Source organism: Sus scrofa, chromosome 10, assembly GCF_054392235.1.
Source record: "Sus scrofa isolate SSC_HxYL_T2T_F1_AM1 chromosome 10, Sscrofa_HxYL_maternal_Yorkshire_Landrace_v2.0, whole genome shotgun sequence".
Taxonomy (NCBI): domain Eukaryota; kingdom Metazoa; phylum Chordata; class Mammalia; order Artiodactyla; family Suidae; genus Sus; species Sus scrofa.
Genome location: NC_139392.1, coordinates 54,334,659 through 54,357,189, shown reverse-complemented (window position 1 = coordinate 54,357,189; position 22,531 = coordinate 54,334,659). Strand labels below are relative to the sequence as shown.

Sequence of the window (22,531 nt, the reverse complement as noted above, 5' to 3'; positions counted from 1 at the left end):
GGGTCGAACCCACGTCCTCATGAATACTAGTTGGGTTCGTTAACCACTGAGCCACAACGGGAACTCTTCTTATTCCTATTTTTTGGTTGATTTTTCAGGGGAGAAGAACTGCTCTGCCATCTTGTTCTCAGCATAACATATCATATGTTATTTTTTCAATTGGGGAAAAATGAGTATAACATAGAATTTACCGTTTTAACCATTTTTAAGTATGCAGTTCAGTGGCATTAAGTATAGTCACACTGCTTTGCAACCATCTGCAGCCATCACCACGGTCTATTTCTAGAACCTATTGCTCTTCCCAAACTGAAACTATGTATCCATAAACATTAAATCCCCAACCCTCCTACCCCCAGCTGCTGACATCCACTGTTCTACTTTCTGTCTCTATGCCTGTGCCTATTCTAAGGACTTCATATAAATGGAATCATACAGTGTTCCTCCCTTTGTGACTAGCTTATTTCATGTAGCATAATGTGTTCAGGGTTCATTCATATTGTGGCACATGTCAGAATTGACTTTCTTTCTCAGGCTAAGTAATATTCCATTGAATGGATATACCATGTTCATCTATCTGCCTGATGGAGCTCATGTCATTTCTACCTTTTGGTTATTGCCACCAACACTGTTCCACTCTTTTTCCTTTTTTTTAAAGCCTGAAAACATAATGCTTTTGGATAGAAATGTTCCCAAACCTCGAATCAAGATCATTGACTTTGGGTTGGCCCATAAAATTGACTTTGGAAATGAATTCAAAAACATATTTGGGACACCAGAGTTTGTTGGTAAGTTGTTTTTTGTTTTTCATTTTGATTTTTTTTTTTTCCTGTGGTCATTCACGTCTCATAAATATTATGCTGGTAAAATTTCCCCTGCTGCAGCACCATTTCCCTGGAACATATTTCTGGTGGATACATGAAGATTGGAATCTGTCTGTTCATTTCCTTCCAAAACTAAATGTGTGTTTGTTTCCTCTTAGCTCCTGAGATAGTCAACTATGAACCTCTTGGTCTTGAGGCAGATATGTGGTAAGGAGCATGCCCTTGATTTTGTTATCTTGTTGATTTATTTTACTATTCTTCTGACACTGGTTTTCTCTTTGTTTTGTGTCTAGGAGTATTGGGGTAATAACCTATATTCTGTAAGTACCCAAATCCACAACTCGTGTTCTTTCTCTTTTTTTTTTTTTTTTGAGACCATATGTTTTATTGACCAGTCTGTGTGTCATCTTGATCCCTCCAGCTTATGCATGCTTTTTATGTAAACGTATTCATTTTACACCCCCAGGACATGTTTCATTTTTACTAATTAAACATTTTCTCTTAATTTGAAATGAGTCACCAGGAACAGCAGCATAATCACTGAAAGAAAGCATGGCTGTCCATCACTGCCAAGAAAATCGGAAAGGATTTTTTTTTAAACTACTAAACACTGTTCTAAATTAACTTAAGTGTGTCCTTTGCATTAAGCTGAAGCTTTGGTGCATGATGATTAAATGCCTTATAAAATGTAATTGAATTCTAAAGTGACTGCTCAAGCACCAGATTATAGTGTTATTACTCACTCCCTTTAGTAGATATTATAGGAACAGGAGTTCCCATTGTGGCTCCATGGGTTACGTACTTGGAATAGTGTCCATGAAGATGCGGGTTTGATCCCTGGCCTTGCTCAGTGAGTTAAGGATGTGGTGTTGCTACAAGCTGCAGTGTAGTTCCCAGGTGCAGCTCAGATCCAGCATTGCTCTGGCTGTGGTGCAGGCCGGCAGCTGCAGCTCTGATTTGAACCCTAGCCTGGGAGCTTCCTTATGCTGCAGGTATGGCCCTAAAAAGAAAAATAAAGAAGAAGACATTCTAGGAGCAGAATGCCTAGACACAGACAGACTTACTCATGTTCTGTGCCCCACTTTATTAACAGCCTGAGCGGGGCCTCCCCATTTCTCGGAGACACTAAGCAGGAAACCTTAGCAAATGTATCTGCGGTCAACTATGAATTTGAGGAGGAATACTTCAGTAATACCAGTGCCCTAGCCAAAGATTTCATAAGAAGACTCCTCGTCAAGGATCCAAAGTAAGTGTCCCTTATTCCTGACAGGTGCCCAGCCATGGCCCCAGCTAGAGGAGGGTGAGTGCCTGTCCTGTGCACTCGGGCCACGTTTCTGCAACCCTGGGTGTTTCCTTCTGGCAAAAAGAAGCATGCCTTGGAGTTCCCGTCGTGGCGCAGTGGTTAACCAATCCGACTAGGAACCATGGGGTTGTGGATTCGATCCCTGGCCTCGCTCAGTGGGTTAGGGATCAGGCGTTGCTGTGAGCTGTGGTGTAGGTCACAGATGCGGCTCGGATCCCGCATTGCTGGGGCTGTGGTGTAGGCCAGTGGCTACAGCTCCAATTCAACCCCTAGCCTGGGAACCTCCATATGCCGTGGGAGCGGCCCTAGAAAAGACAAAAAGACCAAAGGAAAAAAAAAAAAAAAAGAAGCATGCCACTCGAAATACTTCAGAGAATGCCGGCAGGGCCCTTTGTACCTGCTCGGTCAGTCCCTGTGAGCTCAGTGAAATAATCATACAAAGACATACATTGCTTTAGGCTTTCTTCCGTGAAGCAGGCCCCAAACTGCATTTTCCAGAACATCTGCTTAATAGGCCCAGCCTGTGTGGAAACAACCTTAGCGTTTGCCTCTATGGTCACTGCCTTTTTTTTTCTTTCCCCTCCCCCACCAAGGAAGAGAATGACAATTCAAGATAGTTTGCAGCACCCCTGGATCAAGGTAAGTGGCATGTTGTGACTTGTTTGGGGATGAGAGGGGGTCCTGGGGGTTTGTTTATCCTGGGGGGTGATCCCTAGGCCCTGTGGGTTCTGACCCACCTCACATTGGGGGTATTGTATTTGCTGTCGGTGCTGATAGCGGAGAGAATCCTTGTGCTGATGGAGGCAGAGAGGAATGATCGGCCACAGTGTAGGATTTTGATGAGGAACTGAAGAGCCAGTCCACTCAACAGCCTTGAGTCTGACTGTGGGATATTGGCCCAAACAATATTTTAATTTTGGAGTTCCCTGGTGGCTCAGAGATTAAGGATCCAGCATTCTCACTGAAGTGGCTCTGGCCACAATTGTGGCGTGGGTGTGACCCCTTGGCCTGGGAACTTCCGTATGCCATGGGCACAGCCAGAAAAACAAAACCAAGCCAAAAAGCCATAGTATTTTGTTGTTATTTTTTGAATGAACTTCTAGAATTTAATTTTCATATCAAATCTGGATTTCCAACTTCTCTTGAAAAATCTAAAGATCTATCAACACTGAGCTCTCATTTGGCACTGGAAACTCAGCATAGCTGCCTTTGTGCCAGGCCAGCAGCTGCCCCTGACATATATACACCCTTACATTACCTGCCTGGTGCCTGGGTGACATTTTGGGTTAAAGAACTAAAGTTGCGGACTTCTCATCGTGGCTCAGCGGAAATGAATCTGACTAGTATCCATGAGGATGCAGGTTTGATCCCTGGCCTCCCTCAGTGGGTTAAGGATCTGGCATTATCGTGAGCTGTGGCTTGGATGCCACGTTGCTGTGGCTGTGGTATAGGCCTGCAACTGTAGCTCTGATTCAACCCCTAGCCCAGAAATTCCATATGCCTCAGTTTCGACCCTAAAAAGCAAAAAAAAAGAAAACCCAAAGTTGTAACATTTCTGTCATTTGACAACTCTAATCATTTCTCTTGGATTTTCATTTTAGCCTAAAGATACCCAACAAGCCCTCAGTAGAAAAGCGTCAGCAGTAAACATGGAAAAATTCAAGAAGTTTGCAGCCAGGAAGAAATGGAAAGTAAGATTGTTTGCTTCTGTTTCCTCTGCGGCTTTCCCTCTGCTCAGGGTTCACCTCTTCTGAAACAGGCATCCTTCTTTTAAAAATTCACTCTGGGAGTGTCCGTCGTGGCGCAGAGGAAACGAACCAACTAGGAGCCATGAGGTTTTGGGTTCAATCCCTGGCCTTGCTCAGTGGGTTAACGATCCATTGTTGCCGTGAGCTGTGGTGTAGGTTGCAGATGCGGCAGGAGCAGCCCAAGAAAATGGCAAAAAGGCAAAAAAAAAAAAAAAAAAAAAAAGAGGAAGAAGAAGGAGACAGGATGGCTTCCTGGGCACAGCATCATATCAAGCCTGGAAGAAGCAATACTTGTTATGGTTCCTTATCAGTGGGCCAGAAGTGTACCTCATCATCATACTCAGCAAGTTGGGGATGCTTTGATAGCGATAAAGAGGATCCCAGCAGTGGGTTACTCAGTACTTAACTCTTGGAATTCCTGCTGTGGCTCAGTGACCTCTAGCCTGGGTACCTCCATATGCCCCCGGGTGTGGCCTTAAAAAAAGATCGAAAAAACACAACAACAACAAACTTGACTCTTAAGTCACAGGGAAGCCCTTGAAATGAGATTGAGGGAGTTCTCTCGTGGTTCAGTGGTTAACGAACCCGACTAGGATCCATGAGGATGTGGGTTCGCTCAGTGGGTTAAGGAGCCGGCATTGTCGTGAGCTGTGGTGTAGGTCGCAGATGTGACTCGGATCTTGCATTGCTGTGGCTGTGGTGTAGACTGGCAGCTGCAGCTCCAATTCGACCCCTAGCCTGGGAACCTCCATATGCCGCAGGTGTGGCCCTAAAAAAGCAAAAAAAAAAAAAAAAAAAAAAGAAGTAGAACAGGTAGAGTGAATCACCATAAGTGTCTCTCTTTCTCTCCCTCTTTTTCACCCCCACACATGTTCTTTACCTGTTGCTTTGGCCTTTGAGAGTAAATACAGAGGCATTTGCCCTCTAGGCTAAGGAGTCTTCTACCTGCTCCTCTCCAACAGCTGTATGGGTTTTGATAGTTGCACTGTCTACCATTGCCAGCTTCCCTGGGCACCAGGGGCACAGGGCATGACCCTTGCACCCCGTGCTTCTCTGAGGGGGCACGCAAGGGGTGTGCTGGAGGGAGATACCATTCCTCCAAGAGGAGGGAGCAGAGTATGGACGAAGAAGGAACACGGGGCATCCCGTTCTATAGTTTCATAGCAAAATGTGACAGGAGAATGGCTCTCTGTCTTGTCTTGATTTTTCATAAGACCTTTAGAAATTGTTTCAGCGAATATGATCTAACCTGCTTGTTTGGGATCGCCCACCCCTGGAGAAACACATGCTGTCAGCATGAATGCAATCCCAGAGACCTTGTCATTTGCACTAATTTGAGTATTGTTACATAAGCCCTCTCGCCTCCTCGCCTCTGCTTTTTTTTTTTTTTTTCACTCTCTCTCTCTCTCTTCTTTTTTTAAGCAATCCGTTCGCTTGATTTCACTGTGCCAAAGATTATCGAGGTCATTCTTGTCCAGAAGTAACATGAGCGTTGCCAGAAGCGATGATACTCTGGTAAGCAAACCTTTTCCCTGATGGCTTCTTCCTTAGCCCCGTGTATTTACAGTGTTTCAGTTGTTTGATTTGTTCAGCAACCCAGAAAACCTGAAGTGGCGGAAATAGGCCTGTTCTTCCTCCTTTCAAGGGGGGGGAGTTAGGGTGGTGGATTTGATGCTCTCTCTTGGTTTTTTGCTTATTTTGTTTTTGTTTGCTTTTTATCCTTGTTCCTTTTTGTTTTGATTGACTATACCCACTACTTTTTTTTTTTTTTAACTGGAAGAAACCATATAACATTATTTAATTCAACCCTTCTTTTCCCCCTCACCAAAGCCAAATATAAGTGATTTATTAAAAATTATCCAAATTCACTTGTCAGGATGGTTTCCAGAATTTAAAAATCTCATTTAACACATCTGTCCTTCAACGATGGTATTTAAAATGTCATTCATGGAGTTGCCGTCGTGGCGCAGTGGTTAACGAATCCGACTAGGAACCATGAGGTTGCGGGTTCGGTCCCTGTCCTTGCTCAGTGGGTTAATGATCTGGCGTTGCCGTGAGCTGTGGTGTAGGTTGCAGACGCGGCTCGGATCCCGAGTTGCTGTGGCTCTGGTGTAGGCCGGTGGCTACAGCTCCGATTCAACCCCTAGCCTGGGAACCTCCATATGCCACGGGAGCAGCCCAAGAAATAGCAACAACAACAACAAAAAGACAAAAGACAAAATAAATAAATAAATAAATAAATAAATAAAATGTCATTCATAATTGCAAATTCTCAGTCTTACTTCTTAATTAATTCTCACCCACTACTTCTTTTTTTTTTTTTTTTTTTTTTTGCCTTTTTCTAGGGCCGCTCCTACGGCATATGGAGGTTTCCAGGCTAGGGGTTGAATTGGAGCTGCAGCCATCAGCCTACGCCACAGCCACAGCAATGTAGGATCCAAGCCAAGTCTGTGACCTACACCACAGCTCACAGCAATGCCGGATCCTTAACCCACTGAGCAAGGCCAGGGATCGAACCTGCAACCTCATGGTTCCTAGTCAGATTCGTTCACCACTGAGCCACACTGGGAACTCCCGTATACCCACTACTTCTAACACTCCCACCTTCCCACCCTCCTCCAACCCCCGAAGCAGTTAGATAAGAGAGAGGCCAGCCAACTGAAGACACAAGAGCATATTCTAATTTGCATGAACTTAAAAGGAGAGACCTTTATTCCCACTGACCTTGGAGACTCTTGGACTTTTGTAGCACACAGGGACAGACAACCCTTCTTCCAAACACACACATGTGCACGCACACACACACACCAAAAAATCGGGGGAAATGCAGTGGGGCTTTCTGCTGAGTTGGTGGTAGACCAGAAGGCTAAACCCCCTTGCTTTGTTAACATTGTATTGACTTCCTAGGACCCTTGAGACCACAATTTCCCCCCTTAAGCCAAACTGAAATCTAATCACAGATGAACTCTTCAGATATAACCAGCCTCATCTGAATTCAACAAGACTTTCCCCCACAGTCACACAACAGGGCTTTGTGAACCCTCGAGGTAAAGGGGAGTCCGAAAGCACAGAAAGGGTGGTTCTGTGGGAACCAGCCCGCTCCTGTAACTGAATAGTAGGTGTTTCCTGAGTGGAATCCAGAGATTCCAAGAGGGAGATCTCGCAGCAGCAGACACTGGCTCCTTGTAATTCCCCGAAGTTAATAGTTTTACTCAGGTTCCGGGTCTAACCCTGTAGAGTGAAAAGAGATAGGAAATGGTCAAAAGAAAAAAAGAAGCGAGAGACAAGCACATTAGGAGGAGAAGGGAGTGGAACAGGAGGAAGCCTGGATTGGGGAATTGTTTGAGGGTGGCAGCAGAACCGGAACTAGATATAAACAATCTAAGTGAGGTGATGAGAAGAATTAAGTGTTTTTAATGTTCGCTATGTTTTTTCTTTCTTCTGTTCTTTTTTTTTCGTTTTTAGGGCTGCACCTGTGCCATATGGAGGTTCCCAGGCTAAGGGTCGAATCAGAGCTGTCGCTGCTGGCCTACACCACAGCCACAGCAATACGGGATCTGAGCCGCATCTGCAACCTACACCACAGCTCATGGCAACGCCAGAACCTTAACCCACTGAGCGAGGCCAGGGATCGAACCCGTGTCCTCATGGATACGAGTTGGGTTTGTTAACCACTGAGCCATGATGGGAACTTCCCTAAATCTGACTCTTAAAATCTGTTTGCTCTCTGGGTTATAATATAAGCGACATTAAGACACAGGTATGGTGTTCCCATTGTGGCTCAGTGGTAACGAACCCGACTAGTATTCATGAGGATGTGGGTTCAACCCCTGTCCTCCCTCAGTGAGTTTAGGATCTGGTGTTGCCATGAGCTGTGGTGTAGATCGCAGATGTGGTTCAGATCTAGCGTTGCTGTGCCTGGGGTATAGGCCAGCAACTTCAGCTCCATTTCAATCCCTGGCCTGAGAACTTCCATATGCCTCGGGTGCTGCCCTAAAAAAAGGCAAAAAAAAAAAAAAAACCCAAAAAACCACAGGTAGGAGTTCCCATTGTGGCTCAATGGGTTAAGAACCCAACTAGTATTCATGAGGATGCGGGTTCGATCCTGCATGTGTTTTGTGTGAGCTGTCCTATGGGTCTCAAATGGGGCTCATATCTGGCATTGCTGTGGCTGTGGTGCAGGCTGGCAGCTGTAGCTCTGATTCCACCCCTGGCCTGGGATTGTCTGTATGCTGCAGGTGCGGCCGTAAAAAGCAAGAAAAAAAAAAGATACAGGTAAATAGCAGGTGGTGTTAGTTTCTAGCATAGAAGGGGCAATACTCTGCTTCTTGACGAAGTGGATTTGGGATTAAATGGTTTACTTTCCTGTACATGCTCCTTTTTACAAAGGAGCCTTGATTTTTCTGTTGTTGGTAAGAGGATCCTGGCCAGCAGTCTGACTCTTTCTTTCCTTTTCGATGTCTCTGTCAAGGACGAGGAAGACTCCTTTGTGATGAAAGCAATCATCCACGCCATCAACGATGACAACGTCCCCGGCCTGCAGCACCTCCTGGGCTCCTTGTCCAACTATGACGTGAATCAACCCAATAAGGTCTGGTGCTGTCTCGCCAGGGTGGTGGGGGGTAGGGCTCATGGTTGACTGTGCACCTCCAAGTCCAAGATGGAAAGATCCCCGTCAGCTTCCTCCTCCCCGCCTTCCTGTTGTAAACCCCATGTCGTGGGAAAAGTCACTTCTTAGAGAATGAATTGAGTTAGAAATAAGGTCTTTTGCACTGAGGGGCTTTTTAATCATGCAAAGCCTTTCTCGTGCACCTGCATGCACCTCTAACCAGGAAATTTTAAATGTATTCATCCTACAGGTGACAATGTCACTTTTGATTGTGAATCCGAAAGAGGTTGAGGAATTCCCGTTGTGGCTCATCGGGTTACGAACCTGACAAGCATCCAGGAGGATGTGGGCTTGATCCCTGGCCCCCTCCGTGGGTTAAGGATCTGGTGTTGCCGAGAGCTGTGGTGTAGCTTGCATAGGCCGCTTGGATCCCACGTTGCTGTGGCTATGACGTAGGCTGGCAGCTACAGCTCTGACCCCTAGCCTGGGAACTTCCATATGCTGCGGGTGTGGGCCTAAAAAAGCAAAACAAAAACAAAAACAAAAACCCCCACTAGCGGGAAGCCCGTTGTGTTCTGCTTACATTTTTCATTCCTGTCACTTGGAAGAGCATGTGTCTGTGGAGACACAGGAAGGTCTGTGGGGCTTTTCTTTTTCTATCAAACCTGAAAAACAGTCCTTTTTTTCTTACCTTTTCCAGCATGGGACGCCTCCGTTACTGATTGCTGCTGGCTGTGGGAATATTCAGATCCTACAGTTGCTCATTAAAAGAGGTTCAAGAATCGACATCCAGGATAAGGTCATAACTCTGTTTTATTGCAAATGATTTTTCTAAGTATTTCTGCGTGTCTCTAATCATAGAGGCAACAGAAAAATAACCTATGTGCCCTGCTTCACTTTTCAGTTTTCTATAAAGATGAACTGCTTAAGTGGCCTGGTCCCATCTAACATGCTATAAAGGAAAAGGCCAACATTCATCTTCCCCGTGGCTCTGCTGCTCGACCTCAGCCTTTCTTTCTGAACTACCCCAGATTTATTCCTCACTGGCTGCATTTACTCAGCAGTGTTGTCTGATGTCATGTTTGGAAAAGTTTTCTTTATCTAATTAATCTTATCAGAAATGTATTTGCTAGAGTTCCCGCTGTGGCACTGTGGGTGCAAGATCTGGCATTGCTGCAGCTGTGGCCTAAGTTGCAGCTGCCAAGAGGATTCTGTCCCTGTCCCGGGAACTTCCACATGCTGCACGAGTGGCAGAAAAAAAGAAAAAAAAAAAAGAGTTCCCGTTGTGGCTTAGCAGGTTAAGAACCCAACATAGTGTTTGTGAGGATACAGGTTCCAGCCCTGGTCTTGCTCCGTGGGTTAAGGATTCTGTGTTGCCCATACCTGCAGCGTAGGTCACAGATGTGGCTCAGATCCTGCGTCTGTGGCTGTGGCATAAACAAAAGAAAAAAGGAAGGGGAAAAAAAAAAAGAAGAAAAGCGCTAGGGCAATAGAGTTAGGAGGATATGCTTTGAGATGCAGATCGCACTGGAAGTGTAAGCACACGTGATGCACAGCAGCTTCCCTAGATGTTCAGATCTGCGAATAGACCAGATCTGGCCCTTGACCATATAGGGAATCTAACCAGAAGCTGAAAGTTTAACAGCAAGAAAAACAACTTTTTATTTTAAAAGAATTCTAGGAGTTCCCATCGTGGCGCAGCAGAAACGAATCCAACTAGGAACCATGAGGTTGCAGGTTCAATCCCTGGCCTTGCTCAGTGGGTTAAGGATCCAGCGTTGCCATGAGCTGTGGTGTAGGTCGCAGACATGGCTTGGATCTGGCATTGCTGTGGCTCTGGCACAGGCTGGCAGCTACAGCTCTGATTCAACCCCTAGCCTGAGAACTTCCATATGCCACAGATGCGGCCCTAAAAGGACAAAAAGACCAGGAAAAAAAAGAAAGAAAAGAATTCTAAATTTACCAAAAAAAATTCTGTAGAGATGATACAGGCAGCTCTATTATCCCTTTCAGCCAGCTTCCTGGAATCCTAGTGTCTTACATAATCTTGGTGCCTTTGTTAGAAAGAAAAATGAACTGAGGTTTGAGACTTCCTGAGAGTTGCTTCTATGGAGCATCACAGGGGAAGGGATGCACAGTGACTGAGTGATGTGTGCCTTCTGATCTGTCATCTCGCCGGGAAGGTGACTCTGCCTTGGTTTTTGGACAGGGTGGATCCAATGCCATCTACTGGGCCTCTCGACACGGCCATGTGGACACCTTAAAATTTCTCAATGAGAACAAGTGCCCTTTGGATGTGAAAGACAAGGTAAGGCCACTTCTCTTATAGAAAGGGATGAAAGGCTGCATGGGAGTGTTGGCGTGCCATGGGCAGCATGACCCAAAGAACGAGGATTCAGGACCAGAATCTTCCTGCAGAGAATTTAATTTAGAAGATTCTCAGGAGTTCCCATTGTGTTGCAGCAGAAACGAACCTGACTAGGAACCATGAGGTTGCGGGTTCGATCCCTGGCCTTGCTCAGTGGGTTAAGGATCCATCGTTGCCGTGAACTGTGGTGTATGTAGTTCTCAGACACGGCTCAGTTACCACATTGCTGTGGCTGTGGCCTAGTCCGGCAGCTGTAGCTCCGATTTGACCCCTAGCCTGGGAAACTCCATATGCAGCAGGTGCAGCCGTAAAAAGCAAAAAAAAAAAAAAAATTTTTATTTGCTGGTGGCTTGGTCTAATTTAAAAACTAGTTTTAGCTGAAATCTGCCAAGTACCTGCCACATTATGTAACAAGTGAATTGAATTCTGTTCCCCATAACATAGAAACTCAGAGTTCTGCTAGAAAGACGACCAGAAAGCAACCTGAACCCCCCGTTCTCTTCTTGACTCTCCATGTACACATCGCTCCCTCTTTGATGTGACTGACAGTGGCACTACAACCACTGGCACTAGAAGGGTCAATGAGACAGTGCACACCAGGCAAGCCTTTGGGGGTATAGATGTTATGAAAATTAATGTTTTAGGAAGATTCCTTGCTTTCACATACCTGTGTTTCATTCAGTGCACACAACAACCCCGTGCATTAATTGCAAGATGGGGACCTGCCCCTGGGATACTTACTTTCTCAGCCGTTAATGTTCACTGTACAACCCTTCTCTGTTTCTAATACCAGTAGACTCATTTGTCCCGTTCGGTCAGTGCTGCCACATACAGTTGTATGGGTTGTGCACTGCACCATATCTAAGGGATGACATTTACATTAAAGACATTTATTAGATCAGTTTTCCATCCAATGGCAACAAATAACTTGTTCTGTTTTATTTTGGATCAGTTTGTTCTGACAGTTTTATGGCAGTTAAAAGTAAGATATCTAAACGGCACGAGTGAATCTATCTACAAAATAAAAACAGAATCACAGTCATAAAGAACCGACTTGTGGAGCTCCCTTTGTAGCTCAGTGGCTAATGAACCTGACTAGGATCCATGAGGATGCGGGTTCAATCCCTAGTCTTGCTCAATGGGTTAAGGATCTGGTGTTGCTGTGAGCTGTGGTGTAGGTCTCAGATGCTGCTCAGATCCTGAGTTATTATGGCTGTGGCATAGACCAGCAGCTTTAGCTCTGATTCGACCCCTAGCCTGGGAACCTCCATGTGCCACAGGTGTGGCCCTAAAAAGCAAAAAAAAAAAAAAAAAAAACCTGAAAAACAGAAATGATTTGTGGTTGCCAGGGGGGAGATGGGAGGGAGTGGGATAGACTGAGAGTTTGGGGTTAGTGGATGCAAACTGTTACATTTAGAATGGATAAACAAGGTCCTACTGTATAGCACAGGGAACTATATTCACTCTCTTGGGATAGATTGTGATGGAAGATAATAAAAGAAATGGAATGTGTGTGAATGACTTGGTCACTTTGCTGTATAGGAGAAATTGACACAACACTGTAAATCAACTATACTTTAATTTTTAAAAATATACTTTTACTGCTAAGCATGAAATATAAAGATAACATAATGTTTCAAAAAAAAAAAAAAAAAAAAAAGGTAGGGAGTTCCCCTTGTGGTGCATTGGAAACGAACCTGACTAGTATCCATGAGGATGTGGGTTCCATCCCTGGCCTTGCTTAGTGGGTTAAGGATCTGGCATTGCCGTGAGCTGTGGTCTAGGTCACAGATGCGGCTTGGATCCAATGTTGCTATGGCTATGGCGTAGGCCAGCAGCTGCAGCTCCGATTTGACCCCTAGCCCAGGGACTTCCCTATGCCGCACCTGCAGTCCTAAAAATAAAAATAAGACAAAATAAAATAAAGATTGGCAACAGCCATCACAGAAAAGGAAATGCATGCTCAGTTAGAGGGGTGGTGGTTATTACACACAAGTTGAGCCAGATATGTGGATTTAACACTAGCTAGGTAGTGGACAGCCTCTCCTCGCTCTGGTCTCTGACTCAGTCACCAGAGGGGCAGCTGGCTTGAGGGGGACAGACATGACCTCAGGGGGGCACGTGGAGTCAGGTAAGTGTGGGAGGGGGCCTTGGGTTCTGTGCCTTCTAGTTCCCCGTCCCCTTCCCCCCCTCAATAGCTCCCAGGGGGACTCTGATTCTTTGGCCGTGTCTATTGCAGTCTGGAGAGACAGCCCTGCACGTGGCGGCTCGCTACGGCCACGCCGATGTGGTTCAGTTGCTGTGCAGCTTCGGCTCGAATCCCAACTTCCAGGACAAGGTGGGTCGTGGTCCCTGCTGTCTTCACTCCCTTCAGCTTTTTGCCTGGATGTACAGGCAGCCAAGTGATGCGTTTGGGTCTTTGGGAGTTATAGCCAGGTTAGATTTTCTGCTTAGATGACAGGGACTCAGAAGCACCAATGTTCATTCATTTATTCTCTGGACAGCTCTGTACTTCCCATTTTACAGATGAAGAAACTGAGGCGGGGAGAGGGTCAAGAACTTGCCCAAGATAACACAGCTCATTAGTGCTGGGCCCAGTGCTCAAACCTGCACAGTCTGGTCAGGACTCTGACCAGGCCTTTACTGCCTTTCAAATCATTGCCTTCTTGGAGTTCCCGTCGTGGTGCAGTGGTTAACAAATCCGACTAGGAACCATGAGGTGGCAGGTTCGATCCCTGGCTTATGCTCCGTGGGTTAAGGATCTGGCGTTGCCGTGAGCTGTGGTGTAGGTTGCAGATGCAGCTCAGATCCTGAGTTGCTGTGGCTCTGGCGTAGGCTGCATCTCCGATTCGACCCCTAGCCTGGGAACCTCCATATGCTGCAGGAAGCGGCCCTAGAAAAGACAAAAAAAAAAAAAAAAAAAAATCATTGCCCTCTCGTCTCTGTGCTTGTCTCCTTGGCCAGGAAGAAGAAACCCCCCTGCACTGTGCGGCCTGGCACGGCTACTATGCTGTGGCCAAAGCCCTTTGTGAAGCCGGCTGCAACGTGAATATCAAGAACCGCGAAGGGGAGACACCCCTCCTGACAGCCTCCGCCAGGGGCTACCATGACATCGTGGAGTGTCTCTCTGAACACGGAGCCGACCTTAATGCGACCGACAAGGTGCTTTATGGGTGAATGAAACCCACCCACTGAAAAATGATCTGGGGGGCTGGAGGGACCACAAGACGTCTCGGTTTGTTCACCCAAAATGACAAACTTGAATGCAACAAGTTTTAACTATCCTTCCTCTTCTCTGAGCCAAAGATTCTGTGATTCTAGATTCTGTTTAATCATTAATATTCATGTGTGGGATGTAACAAAATTTCTGAATTGGTCAATTGACTCTGGTCTCAGGATTTTTATTTTTAGCCTTTTTAGCTTTGGAGCAGGTACAGGGATGATCACAGAGCCAAAGACAAATCCTCACTTAGGACTGAAATTGGCAACACGCTGTTCATTTGTAGACAAAGAAACAGGTGGTTTATTTGTTTCCATCACCTGCTATTTTGTAGAAAGAACAATAAACTCTTCTTATTTGTGTGGCAATCTCAATTCTAGACCAAGTTTTCCTCCTTTTTTTTGTTTTGTTTCTTTGGTTTTTTGTTTGTTTTCTCTTTTTGTCTTTTTAGGGCTGCACCCTCGGCATATGGAGGTTCCCAGGCTAGTGGTCAAATCAGAGCTGTAGCCGCCAGCCTACATCACAGCCCCAGCAACATGGAATCCTTAACCCACTGAGTGAGGCCAGGGATTGAACCCTCAACCTCATGGTTCTTAGTCGGATTCGTAAACCACTGAGCCACGGTGGGAACGCCAAGTTTTCCTTTTTAATTAAGCAAGTTCAGCATAACCTGTTCTTGTGAACATGTAGCTACCATGAGGCTGTGATGGTGCTACATGAAGTTAGATTTGGCACACTGTGGGTGAATTTAGTAACTGCCGTTCGTGGAGTATTTTCTTGGCACAGAAGAAGTAGTTCTTCTGAAGTGGACAGTGACCTTGCCCTTAGGAGACATTTGGTAATTGCTGGAGACATTTTTTGGTTGTCACAGCCAGGGCGGGGCATCTGGAAGATAAAATCTAGTGGCGAGGGAGTTCCCGTTGTAGCTCAGTGGGTTAAGAACCCGACACAGTGTCCATGAGAATGCAGGTTCCATCCTTGGCTTCACTCAGTGAGTTAAGGATCTGACATTGCTGTGAGCTGCAGCATAGACTGCAGATGCAACTCAGATCCAGTGTTACCATGGCTTTGGCGTGGGCTGGCAGCTACAGCTCTAATTCGACCCCTAGCCTGGGAATTTCTATATGCCACAGGTGTGGCCTTAAAAAAAGAAAAAAAAACAGTGGCGATGATGGCCAATTCCCAGGACAGCCCCAAGGTGTCAATAGTGCTGACATTGAGAAATCCCAGAATAGGGAAGTTACAGAAGTGTTTTCAGACTCCCTCTCCCCAGCTCCTAAAACTCAGCACTGAGGGTTCTGTAAGCAGGTGGGATGAATTCTCAGGCTGGTGGCATGTCAGAGGCGGAGGTTAAATATGGTGTATTTGCTTCTCATATATGTGACAGCCCTTGAGCGGATCACCTCGATCTCTCAGTTTCTCCTGGAGTAAAATAAGATAATGAACTTTCTGCTTAGGAAATTAGTAAAGACGGCTGAGCAAATGTTTTTTTTAAAGTGTTTTTTGGAATTCCCACCGTGGCACGGTGGAAATGAATCTGACTAGTATATCCATGAAAATGCAGGTTCGATCCCTGGCTTCTCTCAATTAGTTAAGGATCTGGCGTTCGTAAGCTGTAGTATAGGTTGCAGCCTCGGCTCGGATCCCAGGTTACTGTGGCTGTGGTGTAGGCCGACAGCTGTAGCTTCAGTTGGACCCCTAGCCTGGGAGCTTCCATATGCCGTGGGTAAGGCCCTAAAAAGCCAAAAAAAAAAAAGTGTTCTTCAAATATTTGATAAAAGTATTGGAGTACTAAAGATGACTTAATGTCCCGTAATTCAGAGTCACAAAGACTTGTGGAGTCTTTTGGCCTTAGTGTGCTGGCCAAGAGTAGGTTAATCCAGCCTGTTATTCAGAGTGGGATGGATGGGGACTCTCCCCAACCCCACCAGGAGTAAAGTTCCAGGTTTTTAATCCTCCATTGGTCTTTGCAGTAATGATCCTCTTGCCAATTAAACCTGGCCCAGGGCAGAAGTTCCTGTCGTGGCTCAGTGGTTAACGAATCTGACTAGGAACCATGAGGTTGCGGTTCGATCCCTGGCCTTGCTCAGTGGATTAAGGATCCAGAGTTGCCATGAGCTGTGGTGTAGGTTGCAGATGTGGCTCAGATCCCGCATTGCTGTGGCTCTGGAGTAGGCCAGCAGCTACTGCTCTGATTCGACCCCTAGCCTGGGAAACTCCAAATGCTGTAGGAGCAGCCCAAGAAATGGCAAAAAGACAAAAAAAAAAAAAAAAAAACCTGGCCCAGGGCAGCTGGCAAGGCGAGCGGACAGCCCCAAACCAGCATGCTCACGGCCCTGGTGTTTATTGCAGGACGGACACATCGCTCTGCATCTCGCCGTGAGACGATGTCAGATGGAGGTCATCCAGAGGCTCATCAGCCAGGGGTGTTGCGTCGATTTTCAGGACAGGCATGGCAACACCCCCCTCCACGTGGCCTGCAAAGATGGCAACGTGCCGATCGTGGTGGCCCTCTGTGAGGCCAACTGCAATGTGGATCTCCCCAACAAGGTAAAGCGAGGGGTGGGGACATCTCTGCAGGGTGGTCCCCCTGGGTCTGTCTGTCCACCAGCTTCTGGGTTTGGGCAAGTTTCTCGCTGCCTCTCTTATTCAGAGTCAACCTTCCTTACACGGACCTGTTCTTTTGTATAGGGCTCTCTCCTTTAAGTATATTTTACAGAAGATTTTTGAAACGTTCCCTAGTGTGGAATTGCTGTTGTGGCTCAGCGGTGAGGCACCCGACTAGCATCCATGAGGATGAGGGTTCAATCCCTGGCCTTGATCAGTGGGTTCAGGATCCAGCATTGCACACATTGCCATGAGCTGTGGTGTAGGTCATAGATGCAGCTTGGAACCAGTGTTGCTACGACTGTGGTGTAGGCCAGCAGCTGCTGCTCCCCCATTTGACCCCTCAGCTGGGAACTGCCATGTGCTGCAGGTTCGGCCCTAAAAAAGCAAAAAAAAAAGTGTTCCTTGAGTAACAGAAAATTATCACATGAACAAGTGCTTTCTGCTGAGCCTGGCTTACCATTTGTGGACATCGAGTGAGACGAGTGTGTGTGTGTGATTCCTTCAGAGGTGCGTATTGGTCATCTTCCTGGAATTCTGAGTCTTCAGGAAAACATGTACTGTGGTGTGATTGAGCTCCCTAAGACCAGATTTCCCTGCTTTCCCCTATTCAGAGTTTTATGGTCAAAATTAGTAACATCAGGAGTTCCCGTCACGGCTCAGCGGTTAATGAATCTGATTAGGAACCATGAGGTTGCGGGTTCAATCCCCGGCCTTGCTCAGTGGGTTAGGGATCCTGCATTGCCATGACCTGTGGTGTAGGTTGCAGATTCGGATTGCATCTGGCATTGCTGTGGCAGTGGTGTAGGCCAGCGGCTATAGCTCCCAAGTCGACCCCTAGCCTGGGAACCTTCATATGCCGCAGGTGCAGCCCTAAAAAGACAGAAAAAAATTTCGTAACATTTTTTTTTCTGCTAAGTAAATTTGGTAAGACCAAGAGGATGTTCTCATTTGGTGAATGATAAATGAAAATAAGTCTTTACCACTCCCTGGCTGACAGATAAAAATCCCCATATATTGAGTTCTATAAGTTAACTAATACGTCCTCTTTTCCCTGAACACCATCTAGATTTTCATTACCAAATATGGTAGAACAGTTGGATATTCAACATGGTTTCAGCCTTGTAACTGTATGCAAGGCAAGCATATTTTGTTACAATTGCATTAAAAACAAAGTCCAGGTAGAATGAATTTATTAATTGCCAGACGTGTTTGTTTATAAATGGCAGACATGATACCAACAGGATTTTATGATGATTTGTTTGAAATAAAAAAAAAAAAAGAATGAATATCTGAAACAGCTAGAAAAGTGTGTTTCTACCAAAAAAAAAAAAAAAAGTATTCCTGTTGTTCCCTTAGTGGCTCTGCAGTTAATGAACATGACTGGGATCTATGAGGATGCAGGTTTGATCCCTGGCCTCGCTCAGTGGGTTAAGGCTCCGGCGTTGCCATGAGCTTCAGTGTAGGTGGCAGGTGTGGCTCGGATCTGGCGTGGCTATGGCTGTGGTGTATGCCAGTGGTTACAGCAATGATTCGATCCCTAGCCTGGGAACCTCCACATGCGCAAGTGCAGCCCTAAAATAGCAACAACAACAAAAAATTCCTCTTGCATATTATATGATGAATTCTAAATGCGAATTGAAATTGGCAATCTTCATATTCTGGAAATAGGAATAGGCAGGATCCTAGGTCTTGGCCACTGGCTGCTGGTTGCTTTCTTAGTTTATTCTCTTTTAATTTTGCCAAGTCAGTTATATAAGTGGCTTAAGGAAGAAACTAAATGTAATATTAAGCAGCACCAAGACCTTGGCTTTCCTTCCAGGAGTCTTTAAATGAATAAAAAGCAGCTTTAGGGATCTCCTGGCCCTCATTTGAATACTTTGACGTGGCCATTGTATGCAAGGCTGGCCTGCTGTGTGCTCAGCATCTGCAATTAGCTGTCTTCTGAGGAGCTGGAGGAGCACAGCATCTAGGGCTGCTTTAAAGAAGGGACTGGATGTTCACCCCACACCTGAAGGCATAGAATGCCTTTGTTAAATATGCTTCATGAAATACCTGGCAAGATACCCCTAGACTTTCATGTTTAAAAACAACTGGCTTCTTTAATGGAAAAGCCTCTACACTTTGATCCTGCAGATGGCACGGTAGGTCACACGTGCGAACATGAACTTGCGTTCTCACTGTATACACCACAGCAAGGGCATTTAGAGGGCATTCGATAAACGTTTGTCACTGAATTGCGCTCCAGCTGAAGCAAAACTCATTTGTTCCACAATTTCAACCTCTTGGAATTGCCAGCGAAGTTTAGAACCCGCCCCGAGCGGCAGCGTGTGGGCGATGAGCAGCCCTGCGTCCTTGGACTTGCAGACGGGCTCCCCCGGCTGCCTTCCATGCTGCAGGCTCAGCGCTTTCCTGGTCTTGGCCCTTCTTCAGAAGGATTGGTGTCAGCTTGTTTTTCTTTTCCCTTTTTCATTGTTTATTTTAGGAAAGATGATGGGGGCTGTAGAGGATCTTAAGAGGTGTGCAGAAAAGTAAGAAGAAAGTATCATTTCCCTAGAAAGCACATCTGGCTTTAGGTGGATTCACCCTAGGAACTGGCTGTCAGCGTGGGCATGGCCACAGGGATGGCCCACGTCCCACAGACTGTCACTCCTTTCCCATGGTGTGCCCTGCCTTTTCCTTGCCTGGATTCAGACCCCCCAGAGATAAAAAGGGCCATTCAGATCCTACCCCTGTCACCAATAGATGACAAGAACCTGTCACAGTTTTTGACCCCTTTGCAGTGAAACACATTTCTCGGTCTGCATTCTTTCCCGTAGAACATCGGGAGAGTGGCTTTTTAGGAGAGGAGGGAACTGGACAAAGCAAAGTGCACGGCCCTTAGCCCTTTGTTCCTTTCTGCGTCGGCTCTTCTTATCAGCAAAGGTAGAAAAAGGGTGTCAAAATACCCATACTTGTGCTTGCGCGTGCACACACAGGTGCGCATGCGCATCCGGGAGCGTGGGTGAGCATTCCACGTTTGCCAAGCATTGATGAACGCCGTCCTTTGTGTCAGGCACCCGGGGGGTAGTACACATCAGGGAGTGGTCCTTGCCCACAGGTTGCTTTCAGACAGACAGACATTTCACTATAAGAGCATCTCGTGTCGAAACTACTGCTGTGATCGAGGCACAGGTGCTCCGGAAACCGGAACATCTGGACCTTAAAGAAAGCAGGGAAAGCTTTTCAGAGGTGATCATTTTAAATGATTAGACTTGGACAGATGAAGAAGAGGGGAAAGCATATTTCAAGAAGAGGAGGGAGGCATATATGTATGTTGGGGAACGTTCTGGACACCCTGTAGCTCACCCGTAGTGTGGGTATTTCAGGGGAAAAGAATTGGAGAAAGAGAAAATGCAGCAGAAAGGGTCCAGATGGTGAAAGACCTTCAATGGAATGCTAAGGAGTTTGGGTTTTGTTCTGTGAAACATGAGGAGCCATCAAAGGTGTAAACTCTCCTGTCTCTTTTCTTCATCACAGGTCTCTTCATGACCTTCTTCCCTTCTATAAAACTGTGCGGGAGTTCCTTCGTGGCTCAGTGGTTAACGAATCCGACTAGGAACCATGAGGTTGCAGGTTCGATCCCTGGCCTTGCTCAGTGGGTTAAGGATCTGGTGTTGCCGTGAGCTGTGGTGTAGGTCGCAGACGCGGCTCAGATCCAGCGTTGCTGTGGCTCTGGTGTGGGCCGGTGGCTACAGCTCCGATGAGAGCCCTGGCCTGGGAACCTCCATATGCCACCAGTGCGGCCCTAGAAAAGGCAAAAAGACAGGGGAAAAAAAAAAAAAACCTGTGTTCTGTCACCAAGACTGTTTTCTTTACCCAGAAAGCCAAAGGCTTCATCTACATCTTCCCAGCCTCCTCCTTCCCTCTGACTTTAACTCAAGGGTATTTGAAAGGGTCCTCTCTGCTTTCTAAATCACTCTAGAAGTTAACAATAAAGAAGACATAAATATGCACACGTTGCAGATGCATTTATATGAACAAGAAATAGAACCTATCTTAAGTGCCCATCCTCAGCTGGCTGGCTAAAGGAGTTATGATATATCCATATATTGAATATTACTCAGGTATCGGAAAGAATGTAATAGATTTCCTAATAGGCCTGGAAAAGTAGTCACACTCTGTTATCAGGTGAATAAAGCAAGTGACAGACTAGAAGGTGGAGGATGATTATCTTGGCTTTTCACATCATTTCTCTCCATTTTTGGATTCGTAGAGAAAAGCTTGGAAGGTGCGCCAGCTCTGAGTAGGGGAACTTGGGAGAGGGAGAAAGTGGTAGAGGAATACATTTTTCTACCCAATAGCCTTCTGTGTTCTTTGGATATGCTAAATGAGAACATGTTAACGTCATACGAAAACCTATGTCTTTTGCGCATAAACAGCACAAAACAGAGACACCCAAACTTGCTCAGTTCTTTTTTTTTTTTTTTTTGTCTTTTTGCTTTTTCTAAGGCCGCTCCCTCGGCATATGAAGGTTCCCAGGCTAGGGGTCTAATCGGAGCTGTAGCCACCATCCTACACCAGAGCCACAGCAACACCAAATTCGAGCCACGTCTTCGACCTACACCACAGCTCACAACAATGCTGGATTCTTAACCCACTGAGCAAGGCCAGGGATCGAACCCTCAACCTCATGATTCCTAGTCGGATTCGTTAACCACTGAGCTATGACAGGAACTCTGAACTTGCTCAGTTCTTAATGTCCATAATGTCTTAATTTTTTCCTCCAGAGCAAAAGAAATGTATTAAGTAATTCCGTCCAAATAACCTGGTATTTATGTCCTAACAGTTTAGTAGCTGTTGGAATAAATGAGTCACAGAAATTGAAAGAAAACATTTTTTTTTTTTTTTTTGGTTTTTAGGGCCAAACCTGTGGCATATGGAGGTTCCCAGGCTAGGGGTCGAGTCAGAGCTACAGCCGCCAGCCTACACCACAGCCACAGCAACTCCAGATCCGAGCCTCACCTGCAACCTACACCACAGCTCATGGCAACGTTGGATCCCCGACTCCCTGAGCGGGGCCAGGGATCGAACCTGTGTCCTTACAGATACTAGTTGGATTCGTTTCTGCTGCACCACACAGGAGCTCCTCCTTTTATTTCATTCTTAATTAACCACAGTTGTGTACTCATAGGATGTGTGTGCTTAATGGGCACCTCATGGCCCCTTAAACTTTGGACTCAAAGTGGACACCACCACCCTTATATCCTGTCCTGCATGGATTTTCTCAAGATATTTGCTGCTTATCACAGCAGCCACCCACCTCCTGCTATGCACACAAGACGTCACTGAAAGGAAGTCAGTGCCTGCTGTTTGAGACCCGGAAGTACCTGGAGCTAGCAGTTTCTTGATGTTTGAACCGACTGGTTCTATCAGAAAAACTTGGAATATTCCTTGGCACCCCATGAATTCACTGCAGTGCCTTGAGATGGCTTGGCACACAGTTGGAGAATCATAGTCATAAAAAATGGTGGGGGAGTTCCCATCGTGGCTCAGGTTCGCTCCCTGGCCTTGCTCAGTGGATTAAGGATCTGGCATTCCTGTGGCTGTGGTGTAGGCCATCGTCTACAGCTCTGATTTGACCCATAGCCTGGGAACTTCCATGTGCCATGGGAGTGGCCCTAAAAAGACCAAAAAAAAAAAAATGGCGCCTATGGCCTTGGAATTTTATTACCAAGTTTTCAGTGGCTGCCCTTCCCTGCCTTCTTCCCTCGCTGTATCTAAATACAGATACAGGAAACTGTGATGCAGATCTTTCCAGAACTTTGGGGCCCTTAGCCCTGACTCATGCATCCTTTCTGCTAGCGCAGCAGGAG

At 46.1% G+C, this 22,531-nt stretch overlaps 1 protein-coding gene across 16 annotated transcripts in view; it reads left to right on the top strand.

Moving 5' to 3' along the window:
• DAPK1 (death associated protein kinase 1) overlaps window positions 1-22,531 on the top strand; it is a 228,989-nt gene that overhangs the window by 162,057 nt on the left and 44,401 nt on the right. For all 16 annotated transcript variants that reach the window (XR_014817705.1, XM_021064610.2, XM_084979758.1 and 13 more), the window contains 13 exons: window positions 656-785; window positions 980-1,028; window positions 1,115-1,141; window positions 1,915-2,067; window positions 2,718-2,763; window positions 3,726-3,815; window positions 5,295-5,387; window positions 8,344-8,463; window positions 9,182-9,280; window positions 10,691-10,789; window positions 13,089-13,187; window positions 13,814-14,011; window positions 16,422-16,619. Coding sequence is in view for 15 of the 16 variants with exons in the window: in XM_021064610.2 (XP_020920269.2) it covers window positions 656-785; window positions 980-1,028; window positions 1,115-1,141; window positions 1,915-2,067; window positions 2,718-2,763; window positions 3,726-3,815; window positions 5,295-5,387; window positions 8,344-8,463; window positions 9,182-9,280; window positions 10,691-10,789; window positions 13,089-13,187; window positions 13,814-14,011; window positions 16,422-16,619 (1,401 nt within the window). In the remaining variant the exon portion in view is untranslated. The remainder of the gene's footprint in view (window positions 1-655; window positions 786-979; window positions 1,029-1,114; window positions 1,142-1,914; window positions 2,068-2,717; window positions 2,764-3,725; window positions 3,816-5,294; window positions 5,388-8,343; window positions 8,464-9,181; window positions 9,281-10,690; window positions 10,790-13,088; window positions 13,188-13,813; window positions 14,012-16,421; window positions 16,620-22,531) is intronic.